We start from the raw sequence: 15,286 nt of genomic DNA on the forward strand, positions 1-15,286 counted from the left end.
AATTTTACTTAAATTAAGTTTTGCCATAACTATTAGCTGATTTTCAAGCGGGCCCTGCACAATAAAGTATGTTATTATTACCCTTTTCCATTCTCAAAAGTCGAGCGCCTGACAAGAAGGCAGAAAGAAGGTCCAAGTTTTTAAGTGGTTTGATTCGGCCGTGGATTGAACCCACGACCTTCCGTTCACGAGGCGGGTCCCATACCACTGAGACAACACGCCCGGCATGAATGAATTCTTGGATAAATTAATAAATAAATATATGATAAATTTTTTACTAGGTAAATAAATGACAATAAATAAATAAATATATATAAAAGATCAATAAGTGAGTAAAAAGACAATATGAATAAATAACCAAGTAACCAGATGAATAAATGACATAATGAATAAATAAATAAACAAAACAAATACTTTTTAGAAAGAATAATAAACAAGTGAAAGAATAAATGACAAACATTGTCATTCTGTTTTGCTCTGTCAACCACCACCCGAACATCATGCGTTAAATGTTATGTTTTTAGTGCGCACGAAGGTTATAGCTCTCAAACATCCTACAGTTGATACATGTCATAACATCATCCAAATTGAACGTGTACACTGGTGGGAAAATGTTTTGGGTATAAAAGAATGGAATCTGATATTTTTATACCCAGCGGTTGAAGTTATAAGTCACCTTTTTGTTATATCCAATGTATGCTTGAATCATTTTATCAGCAAGCTTTGAGGATATATATATATAATTTGGTAAGTACACCAATCTTCAATAGTTTTTACTCTACTATGTTACCCATGATGTTGAGTTACATATAGGCCGAAGATGACACTGTCTTTAAGAGCTCAAACTAATTATTCGATGTTTTTCTAGCAAGGGAAATATCTGCAATCATTAAATATATATATTTACATGATTCGTCATATAAAATGATGTCAGTTCATTTTTCACTTTTTAACATATCTTGTTTTACTATGTTACTCATCTAACAAAATATGGCACTGCCTATAATACGTCAAAACATCATCACTGATTGGAATTGATCACTATGTTTAGGCCTATACTCGAATACTGGAAATATCTCAACCCAATGTTTCTTCTTTCTTTTTTCAATAAACCAACGGAGCTTTTTTTTTTATTTGCCTGACCCCGTCTGTGTGTGACTTCACTTTGTTATGTAGAGATATAGGTTTCCATATCCAAATTGGATTATTGGCCTACACGAATGCCTACCTTCGTAACTTTAATGTTGTTGAATGATTTTCTTTGATGAGCAAATTTTATGGTCATCGATATTTTGAAATACATTTTTTTTTTTCAAATAGAAATATACCAGCCATGACGCCGTGGATTATTTCAGTGTATTTGCTGATCGCAAACATACAGCCTATTATTTGTTCTGGTATGTATTTTTTCTTGTCACTTTGAAATTTCATTTCTCTTTCATCATGTTCGTGGGGGCATCGTGGTCTAGGGGTTAAGAATCACGTCTTTTAATCAGAGGGACGTGGATTCGAAGCCCAGCCATGGCGTGCTTCCTTCAGCAAGAAATTTACCCACCCTCGACACAGGTGAGGTGAATGGGTACATAGTAGGATTCATTCCTTGAACGCTTTAACGCCTACATGGCGGCTCAGCTACAGCCGGGGTAATAATTATGATACCAAGTATCAAGCGCAGTAGACTTTATGGTTGAGTATTATACAATAATGTAGAATCTGAGCTATATGGTAGATTTGCCCTCTGATCTACGTAATGAGGCAAAATCTTTGAGGGGCTGACAAATTTGTGCAGGGGCCTGGGAACGATTTGTGAAAAGGGGGTGCTGATTTTGAAAAAAAAAGCAAAAGCACCCCTGCTTCCCGTGGCAATGGGGCCACTCACTAATTGGGGAATATTGTGAGTGAGCGAAGAAAACTATAGCTAATGATAATGTAAAAAGTAAATTCATGGTTAAAAGCTACGTTAATACACTCTAAAATGATTGAGTAAAAATTTACCCAATATTGGGAAGAAAGGGAACAAGCACGTTTGCTGCGTAATCCCCCCCCCCCCTCATATTGAGTAAAATACAAGTTTATAGGGTAAATTTCAACGCAACATTGTGTCCAATTCACACAAAGTATTAGGTATCATTTTACCCAGTAAGCATATACTTGTTTCCATTTTACCCAATATTTATAAACTGTTTTTAGAGTGTATAGAAAATGATATATGTAATATAAATCGTACCCACACTGTATATAGGCCTAATTTTTATCACTAAAAAGAGTGTTGGGGACACCGTTAGGCAACCACCTCTGGTTACCGGAAATCTAAACTAAGTGATGACTCATCATCAAAAAAGATCCTCGCAGGCACCAAAAATATTTAGTAATGGAAGTGAAACCAGCGGGTATATATATGACCGTTGACCTGTTTCATTTAATCCATTCAACAGAGAGTATGTGAAAGCTATATTGAAGATTTCAGGCCTATACCTAACACATTTTACATTGAAATTCTATATCCTATTTATTTATTGTATATTGGATATAGCATTTAAAGGGGAAGTTCACCCTGAAGAAGACTTTGTTGTAAAAATAGCAGAAAAAATAATAAAAAATATTGGTGAAGGTTTGAGGAAAATCCGTTAAAGATTAAGAAAGTTATTAGAGTTCAAAGTTTTGGATTTGTGACGTCATAAACGAGCAGCTGCCCCATGTGTTATGTAATATAAAACGCATGAATTTCAAATTTTATATGGTTCGTGATGACTTGATTTTGTTTTCTATTCATGATCGGATGTGAAATGATTTGTCTATTGATATACAAAAGGTACAGTAAAAACCATTTTCAATTTTCTGAGAAAATGACATTTCATTGATTTTTTACCATTCGCTATTTAGGAATGCTGCTCGCATATGACGTCACAAATCAAATAATTGAAATTCTAATAACTTTTTAATTATTTGATGAATTTTTCTCAAACCTTCGACAATATTTTTCATTATTTTTTCTGCTATTTTTACAATAAACTTTTTGTCAGGGTGAACTTCCCCTTTAATCAAATTGGAAAAGACGCAATATAAATCTTATTATTTATATGAAGAGAACATACGAATTTGTTTCTTAGTAACTATAATGGTAACGGAGCAGTTGAAGTACTTGTGGGTGCGCAATAGGGGCGACAAGTTTCTGGCAACCAAAAATAAGGGGGGTGGTCATTACAATCCTGTCAGGAGCATATCCGGTTATATACCCCCCCCCCCATATAAATGTGAATGCAATTTTTCGCAGGTGAGACAAAAACAGAACATATAATTAAAATTTTCAACCTTGGAATTACACAATTCCTCCGCTTTAACATCACTATACTACGTCATTGCTTGCCGATCACAGTGAGCTTGATTTCAACGTGTGCATGCGTGTTAAATGAGAGCAATACACCAATCAAATCTAATCCTTTTTACATAGACATGTTTTGAAAAAAAAAATGATTTGCAAATTGCACATCATTTTTTTAATGACTACCTTCAAATGAATTAATATCTCCAGAAAGAGCAATTTTTGAATTTACTCTAATAATCTCTTCCAAAAATTTGTTTAACATATTATGCTTATGAATTAAGCAGTTTAGCGTGAAAACTTTCTAATTAATATTGCTCGAGATATTCACCCACCTCCGATTCGCACATTAATATAAAAATTCTTTTAACGAGGCCATTTAATGTTTGGACACCCTCTCACTTAAATTAAGAAATGGTGAGACAGTAAAAATATTTTAACAATCGTACAATCAACACGTTAATGCTGATTTAATTCAAGTTGGTCTATATGTTTTTCTTTCTTTCCTTCTTTCTTTCTTTCTTTCTTTAATTTTCTATTGTTTTTAATGTTTTTCTTTTTGCTTAAATTATTTACTGTATGTACATTATACATGCATGCGTTTTTCCTGCCAGGGGTCATTTTAAACATGTAATTTTTGTGCTTCTTATGATCCCGATATTATTATTGATCTGTGCATGTATATTGTCTGTTGTTAATCTTTTTTTTTTAAGTAGAAATGGATTGAAATGAATCAGACTGATTATGTTATTATGATATCATGATTTAAAGAAAAAAAAAGATCAAATTCCAATGAAGGATCAATAATTTTTGGTGCCCTTCGATTTGATAAAAATCATCTTCTAAGACATTTTGGTTTTAAAAAAATTCCAGATACAAGTGAAGATTGGTCCAAAGACGCGTTCCTTTGATTGGTTAAAAGTGATTAAAATACGAATTGATCTGATAAACTTTAGAATGCGCTGTTTAAAATAATTTAAGTTTCGGCAATTTTAAGCTAGTTAAATATCAACTATAGTTGATAGTGGTCGGTCAACAGGGAGAATGAGAAGAACATTATGTATGTTCTAAAAAAATACTTCCGAATATGATTTGATGTTTATCTGCCATCCGTTCTGTCAGTTACGTGGTTTTCTGAGGTCAACTAATAAACATGACAATGACGTGATTCCTTTTTATGCTTTTGTATTCAGCGGTTAATATTTCCCAGAAATTTCATTTTTTAGACATAATTATGCCTCAACAAAATGAAATACGCATAGCAACATCAATGTTATCTCTGCGTGGTGCAGACACATTGGCAACTATGTAAAAATATGTTTTGTAAACATTTTAAAGATTAATTGTACTTTTTGAAGTGCTAATAATCATGGTTTCTACCATCTTTTTACCTTTTTCGCTATATCAATTCAGCATCATCTCTTTATACTTCTCATATTATTAAGTTGAATTCCATTTCACATATTACCTAACATTAATGAATATAAGCTATTATTGTAATCCCAAGATATTGACAATTCTAAGCGCGCCGGAACACTTACAGTTTTAGGGGGCAAAATCCCGAAGGGGGCACAATATATTACACAGCGTGAGATACCGAAGCGATCGAGCGGGAGAGGGGTTGGACCCCCGTAAGGACTTTGTGTAAAAATGGAGTATAAAAGTTGCGTTTCTAAGAGAATTCAATAATAATTTTTTTAAGAATTAAACATAGAATTCACTACGAAAGACTAAACTCAGAGTTTATGAGAAGCTATAAAATCTACGCGGAAATGTGTTTTTTTTTGTGTGTGTCTGATCAATTAAATTACGTATTACGCTTATTGACTCAAAATACCAGAAATTACATTTTTCATGCATTATCCTTTCAGAAATATTTATTTATGTACATTTACATACACGGACGACGCGAGAGAGCACAATTATCAAACTTTTCAAGGAGTGTATTAAGCATGCAGAAGAAGCGTAACAACAGAAACAACCTACATTCTAATGAATGTCTTTTCAAATACTGTTCTGACGTGGCAGACGTCGATAAGCACTTAAATCCCCATTTTATGCAAATCATTTCTGACCTCAGCATTGGAGATAGTTATTCCATGATTATTACATGCATTGGCAAAACGATTCATATTTTGTAACTGGAGGAAAAAGAAACATGACCTGCTTAATTATTGTCTAACAATTTAAAACTTTTCTGAAAATTTAAAACATTACTCGATTTATGTGTTCCTTTGCCATGTTTTGTATGGCTGGGAAGCACATTTGGATGACCCCTTCAAAATCTTCTTTTTTCTTTACATATTTTCTGGGGAAAATGTGACCATAACTAGGAAATGATGAATATCAAATTCCAGGAAATATTCATTTGTAAATAATCATGAATTAACAAACTACGGCAGTTCATAATGTACATTATGTAACATTATTTAGAAGAAAACAATTACATTCCAACAGCGGATGTGGTTCTTTTTCGAAAAAGTGGATAGAGGAAGAAGTGAAATTGATAGGAGGAAGTGGGCAGTTGATAGTCGAGTAATTTTTTTGTTCAAATGAGCATAGTCCTGATAAAGACAGTAAACCAGAAAAGGTTGAAGACTTGAAGAGGCTTGATTAGTTGATAGATGAGTACTCCTGCTCTGCACTCCATTCGCCGACTCAAGCTAGCATCTTCTCATTTATCCAATAAGCAACTACTCAAGCCTCTATATAACTCTTTATACTTTTCGGGTTTTACAGCTATTTTCAGATTCCATATGTTGCTCGAGTAACTAGCGTTCACGCGCGTTGGTGATATCGGGTCCGGGGAGCATTTCATGAAAGGACTTGTTGGACGTTTTATCTGCCAAGTCCTGTTTTATCCGACAGTTGCTATGGTAACAATGCTTTTCAACCAATATGAATACAGGAAGGTTGTCAGATCTGACAACTTGTCGGACGAAAATATTGATGAAACACCACCCGGTCTGAGCGTTTCTGGGCGACCGCGCGTTCGTTAGCCGACACAGCATTGGTGAACCACTTTCAATTGCCATTCGGTTTTAGTCTGAAATGTATTCATTAAAAGGTTAAACGTATCACACTGTAATAAGATGGAAAAGTGGCTTATCAAAGGTATCTTTCAGCGGGACATATTCGTCAAAAGACGCAAGGCTTACTATGATGTGTAATTGCCCCTTCAGGGGCGAATTTTTTTTATTTTTGACAATGGAAATGACAATTCTTAGGCAGAAAAGTGCCTTCATCGTTTACTTTTTTTCCTTAAATAATATAATTTTTCTACTTTTAGGGGACAAATTGGGGGGCAAGATCTCGTTTTGCCCCCCAAAAATTTTCTTTGGGGGGGGGGGGGCAAGTGTCCCCCTGCCCCCCCCCCCCCCCCCCCGCTTCCGGCGCCCTTGGACAATTCCATGCATATTCATATCGTTTTTCGAGTATTTTCAAAACAGAAACATGAACAAGAAACTTTCCAATTTACACAAAAGAAAATAATTAATATTTCATTTAAATTTCATTTCATTTATTTCCATTACCAACGTTATAATATTGCTTCCTTACATTTTGATATACAAATAAACAACAAAGAATTAAAGCCCTGAGAAATAAACTCCCAACATTCCCCTCAAGTAATCTGTACTGATGATAGGCCACTAGCAGCTTGGAATTATAATTTTAAGGACGTTAATACTATGGGCCCGAATTCACAAAGGTGGACTAAAGTTATACCCGGGGTATAAAACGCGTCATTTGACGTCATTTTAACCCATGGCTAAAGTTAACCCCGGTATAACTTTAGTCCACCTTTGTGAATTCGGGCCAATATGTAGGACTGATAACTAAAGGATCTTAAAACGTTATGTTTCATTTTCATACGACGTTATTTCTATTTGTTTTTTTTCAACAGAACCACATCGAAACGTTCGACTTGTTGGAGGATTCAACAAATACGAAGGGAGGGTAGAAGTCTTCTGGAATAACACATGGGGTACAATATGTGATGATCAGTGGGACAGGTGGGCATTCAAACAACTACGCATACCCCCTCCCTCATTATCTTCCCAATCCGACATCCCCCTTTCATTATCTATTTCATATAATATTTTGAAGGTTCTTACCTCTCATTTAGTTAGATTGCATCCGCTTGTCTACATGTTTATATAATATCTTTATATACATCACTCATGGGGTGTTGCAAGGAACTTGCGACCAATCGCAAGTCTATTTTTGATCCCTAAATCCATCATATGTCTTGCAGTTAATTAGTGATTGATTGCTAATCTGCTCCTTAAAACAAGAAATTTAATCCGTTTTGCTACAGCTAACGTTGATCTATCAGTTGTAAAATTGCAACAGAATATTTGCAATTGATCGCAAATATTTTCTTGCAACACCCCCTTAGTCTACATCGTTATAAATATGAACCAAATTTTCATTGGGCAAAGTAAAATGCATGAATACAGCATAAGTAGACAGGATGGAAATCAGATCAACTGGACATTGGAGTAAATGAGGATAAGACTATAGTGCAAATAGGACCAATTGTTATGTAGACCAAACGGGAATTATACCAAATTTAAAGAGGATCAAATGGGTTTAGCCTAGGTGGTATTAGATTCCCTGTAAAATAGACCCACTGTAGGTAAAGTGAAAATAAACTATTGTCTCCCGGGATTGTCTCTTCGTACTAGACGAGATGCCTGGGTGATCTGCAAGGAGTTGGGGTTCGGTAGTCCTCTCCAGATCGCCAGCACGGCCCACTTCGGATCTGGACCAGGACCCATCCTGCTTGATAATCTGGACTGTAAGGGAACCGAGTCTAACATTCTGAACTGCTCACATTCTGGGATTGGCGTTCATGATTGCTCGCATTTTGAGGATGCCGGTGTGGCCTGTTCACCTCCAGGTAACTCTTGCGCCCTCGAAGTTCTTCGGCAACTATAGAGTTGGTATATACTGACGACGATACCTGCATGCTTTCATTCTTCTCTGTATAGTAATAATTCAAATATTGATAGCTTCATTTTGTCTGCTTTGTCAAATCAAACAGGAATTTTTTATTTGGATTTATATTTTTTCCATACGCCCGATCAATCAGTTGCGGGTCAGAACCAAGATTATACTTAAGAATATTATTCTGCTGGTGCAGATCCAAAAAGGTGGGGTTAATGAATTTTCCTAAACCCTCCATGGTCTTAAGAAACCTCCTTTTGGACACAACATGTGAGAATAGAATTCAGTAACAATGTTAAGAGAACGTATCCAGGGGTCTCGTTCCTTGCTATATTTTAGGTCATTTATCAACATTTCAATTTTTGGCTGTTATGGTAATGATTATAAATTGATCGAAATAGGATACTGAAGCCTTTTTCTTCCTGGCTATTTTCATCTTTTTCCTCAGTACTTTGTTTGACTGATCCGTGCTATAAAGGAACCTGCGTCGATTCAGGAGAGTCCTTCCACTGCATATGCACACCAGGTTTTATGGGCAAGCTCTGCGACCAAGGTATACCATCGAGATCAACTCTAAATTTAAAGGGATGCTCCGGTCTGAAATTATTTATGTTTAAAAAAAGGAAAATTCACACAGCAAAATGCTGAAAACTTCATCAAAATCGGATAACAAACGTGTCTCCTTTATGACGAAATAAGTTGCAACAATGAATATCCAATGCATTAAGACATTTGTCATTCCAATTTGTTCAGTTCTTGGTAAAAAAAAGTAATAACCTAATTTCATTTAGTAAAATATAAAAGGACAAGGGCCGGGAATCTGGCATCATCAATTTGCTCATCGAATATTCATGAAGATATGCATAGAACTCCCGGTAGAACTGTTTCACTGAAATCATGCAAATCTTTAAAATGCTATAACTCTTGTTATTCCTTGTCTGATTTTGATCAAATGTTGAATGTTTTGTCTGATTTTTCTTTATCTATTTATATCATATTACTTTCAGCACGGAGCATCCCTTTTAACAAAAATGAAAAAAATAATCATTAATTGAATAGTTCATTATGAAAATGGTCTATTATAGTGGTTAAAAAAAGCATATTAGCATAGACAATAAAATTATTGATGGAGTTTTAAGAGGACATAATATAAAGTTAGACACACGTTGCTTGGGAGAGGGGCACACAGCTACACCTCTTAAGCCCCAAATTAGGGTCAGAGTAATCAAGTCCTTTTTTTTGCTCTTTAAAATTTCTGAAAAAAGCAACGAAACTTTCTTAGAGACGAAGTTCGTTGGAGTTTAAATAAAAGGAATCGGCCTACCTAAACAATAATTTTCAGATATTCCTGTTACCATGGTTGTCCCTCTTCTTTGAAATCTTGGTTCCGCCTCTGATGAATTTCGATTGTGATTATCATAACCGGTATACAATCTGTTCTATCACTGTATTATATTAATGCCTTCATCATAATTAATGTTTTAGTTTTGTATCAGTATCAAAGCAGGGCTTCTATTTGATTTTATTGTGATTATTAGAAAACAGTTGCTGGTGTCAATTTTTTTTATCTGCCATTTTTTCTGTTTGAAGAGGTGAACTGCACACTACCAGACAAACTGCCTCCAGGAGCCCATTTCGTCTCCCCACATTCTTCTTACTCGTATAACGAGGTGGTGGTCGTTTCCTGTACGGACGGGCCAGGGTCGACTTCATGGACTTGCAACCAGTATGGCCAATGGGACTCTCATTATATACCGTGTGCTTCGCTTACAGGTGGGAAACATCCTCGTTTTGTTAGGTAGATTTCGTAGGGGCGGCTACAGGTCTTCTGATGAGACAGTTTAAGTGTGCGAGAAAATTTGGGCGAAAGATGACTAGGAATTCACTGAGATCAAAGGATGCTGGAAACTGCTATAGTTTAGGGTCAATTTAAAATTCATTGAACGAACATTATTGTTAACATTTTACTATACGACCTCATCCCCCCCCCCCCCCGCCATAGTAACCGCAGTTCCGGGTGCTGATTGTCAGCACGACATGTAGCACGTCACATGCTGTTTCAGCACCGAAAAGCTGGAGCGTTGTGGCCCAGTGGATAAGTCTTCTGACTATGAAACAGAGGGTCGTTGGTTCGAATCCCAGCCATGGCGTAATTTCCTTCAGCAAGAAATTCATCCACATTGTGCTGCGCTCGACCCAGGTGAGGTGAATGGGTACCCGGCAGGATTAATTCCTTGAATGCATGAGCGCTAAAAGGCAGCTCGAGCTAAAGCCGGGGTAATAATAATAATAACAACGCGCCTCGTAATAGAATATTTCTGGATAGATGGCGCTATATAAATACCTATTATTATTATTATTATCATTATTATTATACGAGCTCCCATACAAGTGCTGAATTTACTCCTTATTGTTTTAAGGTGAAATATTCTATAACTTCAAATCCTATTTCAAAATTGATGTGTCTTTTCCGTCTGGAGATCAGGGGAGTCTTTCATCAACATTTCCATCCGACAAGGTGTCAGGTCTGACAACTATCCTTGAATTTGATTGGTTTAGAAGCGCTGTTACTATGGTAACTGGCAGATAAAACAAGACTTGTCGGATAAAACGTCCGACAAGTCCTTTCATGGAACCCTCCCCAGGGAGCGTTTCATCAATAATTATTTTCATCTGACGAGTCATGTGATCTGACAACTTTCCCTCATTTTGATTGGCTGAGACGCTCAGTTGCTATGGTAACTGTCGGATAATACGTCCGACAAGTCATTTCACGAAACGCTCCCCGGGCCTAACCAACCCTTCTACATCTAATGTAGATCATTAATAGTCATTCTTTATTGCTACATCGTCATGCACATACGATTTATTTTCACCCCTTTGATTGAAGGTGCCTATCGCTCGGCTAATACACATTCCTACACCGTCATCGGCATCGGGTCTGCTCTTGTCGTTATTGGAGTAGCTGTCTTCATCTTTGCAATATACATATTGATACGGTAAGTATACGTTAAATGCTGCATACATTAAATGCTATTCCTCCCTATACCAAAAACATATCGTGAGCGCTCATTTGCGCATGCCTCTACCGTCTTATGGAATGCACTTCCCAATTATATGAAAAATATTCATGATTTAGATAAGCTTAAGACTTCCCTAAAAAGTATATGTTTAACTTGTAATGAATTCAGTGCCCAACACCCTTTACTTACTTTCTAATTTCTTTCCTTAGTTTCATCCAACTGCATAGGAACATGCGTTGCTATGTGTTATGCGCTATAAAAGAACTGAATATTACTATTATAATACGCTAACGTATATTAGAAAGCATACCTGATGTCCATAAAGTGACGAATATTTTGAAATCTAATGACTGTTGGTACATTTCGAAGGGAAAGAATATTCATGTCATAAAGTTGTACATATATAAGCATAAAGAACCTAATAGTATGTAACCGTGCACAAATAGAACTTATTATGATAAACACTCTAAAATATACAGTTGATGCAAAACGATCAAACTGATAATCTGGGCGATTATTGATTAATGAAAAAGTCATAATAATTAACATTGCTTTTACATACAGTAAGACAATTCTTAAACGCAACTTGAACATTTGAATAGTGCTATCAAAAATGTTGGGTTTATTTAATTTCTCAAATCAACGATAGCACAGAAATGTCAAGATTATTTTGCATTAAGAATGATTACTTCAAAATCAAGCCCTAATTAGACCTAAAAATAAGTGATCATTCTTTGACATTGCAGAAATGACATCATCAATTCCAAAGTTCTGAAAGGGGGTTGAATAATCTTAATTTTTTTATCTCTCTCTCTCTCTTCTTGATATGGAATAGGCACAAGAGACAGCATCGGGTTGAGAGTCTCTACGAAATCTCAAACTTATCTCGCTTGGAGTCAGTTCCGTCAGCATACCTTACAATGACCGGTGGCCCTTCTCCCATGCCATCACCACGACGGTCCAGTTCTGTCCTCAGCACGGATCCCCTCATCAAAGCCTCCAGAGCCAACATGGCGCTTCCACCGACCCCAACAGAGAACGTACGGTCTCCTTTGTCCATCACGACGTCACTTCCGTTTCCAACGACCAATGGAAACCAAGAACCAGAGCCTAGGATTGAAAGACAAACCGACAAGGAGGTCGACAACCAGGCCGCGAAGCAGAGCGAGAAGCAGACTGTCAACGCAAATGAAAAGCCTAGCACGGGAACGTGTAATAAGCCGGTAACGAAACAGACAGTGACGAGATCGTCCTCCAACTCTTCCGCGACGAAGCAACCTGTGGCCCCCGCCCGACCTAAGAAGCAGAACAACGAGCAACGCAGCAAGCCACTTTTCAAGTTCCCGCCACCACCGATACCGACAACACCTGCACCGAGTAAAACTTCGCGCGCAGATGGGACAGCGTCGTCTGCAAATGGCGGCGTGGTGCACGATAAAAGCAAACTTTTGTCCAACATGTCCAAGCAAAGGAGTCTCGAGGATGAAGGTACTTCGCTTGTCGGTGGTGCATCTGATGGTCGCAAGAATGTGAGGGCTGTGAAGTCACATGAACTTGGCAAAGTAAACAACATGAAAGACGATTTAAACAAGCCTGTAAAGTCTCCATACTCGAATATGTAGCGCCTCAAAACAGCAGTCTAGAAATTATTAGCTTAATGTTAGTTATAAAAATTGTATATATCTGAACATGTGATTTTATTATATCGCCCTATTTGTATACATGATTGTCATTGAAAAAAAAGTGTTGTGGCCCTCTTAACCCTAAAAGGACTGGGGGCATTATGCCCCCCACACTTCGTGCGATATTTCGGACACGCAAAAAAAAATAGAGCCGCAAAATTTTATGACTTTGTTCTTTCAAGTCCCGCGCAACTTATGAGACCAGGGGGCCGTTGCAGAAAGAGTTGCAATCGATTGCAACTCTAAAAATCATGCGCAACTTGATTTTCGACCAATCAACAGCGCGCATTAGGGACTTGCGATTAATTTCTTGGCTTGCGTTTAAAAACGCAAGCCAAGAAATTAATCGCAAGTCCCTAATGCGCGATGTTGATTGGTTGAAAATCAAGTTGCGCATGATTTTTAGAGTTGCGTTTGATTGCAACTCTTTCTGCAACGGGCCCCTGCTGCCCGTTTGATAAAACTTGATATAATAACAATTTTGTAATAACGGTTCTAATGAAATCCTTCAATCTGATTGGTTGATTAAATTGTGTTATAGAAATTGTATTTATGAAACGGAACCCAGATTCGTGACGTAAGGGTATAAGTATCGCGACGCCACGTGACTTTTTATGAGACAATGTCATGCCGAAAATGGCCCATTTTTATACTTTGTGTACAAATTCTATGGGAGATGACATTCATAAAAAGGTGATTATTTTTTCATTCTAATTGGTGTGCTTAATAAACTTAGGATTTGATTTAGTTATTAAATGGTCTGAAATAATTTCCATTGAAAAAACAATGAAAAACAACAAATACATAAGAAATTTGAAATACACAGAAATACAAGGAAATTTGTATTTCACAATTTTTCTTTGTGGAAACCTTTCAAATAAGATTACAATGCTGACAAATGGGGAAAATGTGAAAATTTGAAATGAAATTGGGTGTTGAATATGCGAATAATGTTTTTCACAAATAAATTAGCATATTTTATTCATAATAAATATTGGCTTGTAGTTTATGTGGTAGAGAATGTGCGTGCCAAATTTCGAGGCAATCGCGCGAACGGCGGCCGACATTAGAAGGGGGGTCATCCCCCCTCCAGTCCTCAATACAAAACTCAAATAGCCCAGTCCTTTTAGGGTTAAATCAAACTTTTATTGTATATTTTGATGATACATTGTAATTATGCACACACAAAATAATATACATACGCATCCTGAAACCCACCTCTAAAGAATGTCGTGACCCCTTCTTTGAGTAGTAGGGGTGGGGGTAAGGGTTACAGTCATTGGCGGCGGGAGCCTCAAATTCTAGGGGGGCACCACACAATTTTTTTGACTAGCAAAAAAAGTTATCAACCACAAATTATAGGGGGCGCAGGAAAAAAACATTGACAAGCAAGCAAAAAAAAGGTTACCCGACACAAAAATTTAGGGGGGGGGTCGTCCCCCCCCTCCCGTCTCCCCGCTTCCGCCGCCTATGGTTACAATTAGTGACGTTGCTGTGAAAGATTAACCATTCTCTATCTTTCTCTTCGTGAACACCGAAAAAGTATACAAGATGAAATAAAATGATATTGGTTTATAAATAAGAGTGTTGATATTTCTGGCACGGATTCCACCGGGGCCACAGGGGCTCTTGTTATCAAATCAATATGAATAGATAAAACCAAACACATTTTGCCAGCATAATAATTAAGATGAAAATCATTTGTAACCTCGTAAAAATATGACGTCTTAGTGTTTCTTAGTTTCACGAAACGGTTATTCAAAGTGTGATTATTATTATTATGCAAATTAGAAAGCTGATGTCACCATACTTTTAGTGATTTACCATTTATTTTGTATCAATGAAAAGAAATCGAAAATGTAATTGATAAGAAGCTCTCTTTGTTGACTAAAAACACCACATAGTTCTAATAGTGCCGATTTCAGATTGTAATTTATTTGATAATAATACATTATTTGAAATTTTGAAAGGAAGATAATAGACAGTAATATTATCGCCGCTTCCATTCGCTACATTGATGTAAGGAGAGGAGGAGCGACTTAAAATGGGCCATTGCCCATGGAAACAAGGGGGGTGGGAATGGAAAAGGAAAAAGGTCAAATATGATTTGTCATTTTCTTAAAAAGTACGGTCAAAATCTACCACAAAATTAGGTTTCGTATATAAATGAGTTCAAAATATTTGACCGCCTGTATAGCTTTTCAAACTTTCGCCGATGTGCACATTCCCATTAAATTTAAAACAACGTTATGTCTGGTTGATAAGATTTATTTTGATATAGCCTGAATAATTTCTTCATGTGTCATATT

At 36.6% G+C, this 15,286-nt stretch overlaps 1 protein-coding gene across 1 annotated transcript; it reads left to right on the forward strand.

The window, feature by feature from the left end:
- The first annotated feature begins 534 nt into the window (after nucleotides 1-534).
- On the forward strand, nucleotides 535-13,199 carry LOC121423853. Its single transcript, XM_041619361.1, has 8 exons — nucleotides 535-747; nucleotides 1,321-1,397; nucleotides 7,227-7,335; nucleotides 8,011-8,225; nucleotides 8,721-8,825; nucleotides 9,863-10,045; nucleotides 11,163-11,271; nucleotides 12,131-13,199. The coding sequence occupies exons 2-8, from the start codon at nucleotides 1,334-1,336 to the stop codon at nucleotides 12,915-12,917; spliced, it is 1,572 nt and encodes a 523-aa protein (XP_041475295.1). The 5' UTR covers nucleotides 535-747; nucleotides 1,321-1,333; the 3' UTR covers nucleotides 12,918-13,199.
- Nucleotides 13,200-15,286: the final 2,087 nt, after the last annotated feature.

The sequence above is a fragment of the Lytechinus variegatus genome, chromosome 11 (assembly GCF_018143015.1).
Source record: "Lytechinus variegatus isolate NC3 chromosome 11, Lvar_3.0, whole genome shotgun sequence".
Taxonomy (NCBI): Eukaryota; Metazoa; Echinodermata; class Echinoidea; order Temnopleuroida; family Toxopneustidae; genus Lytechinus; species Lytechinus variegatus.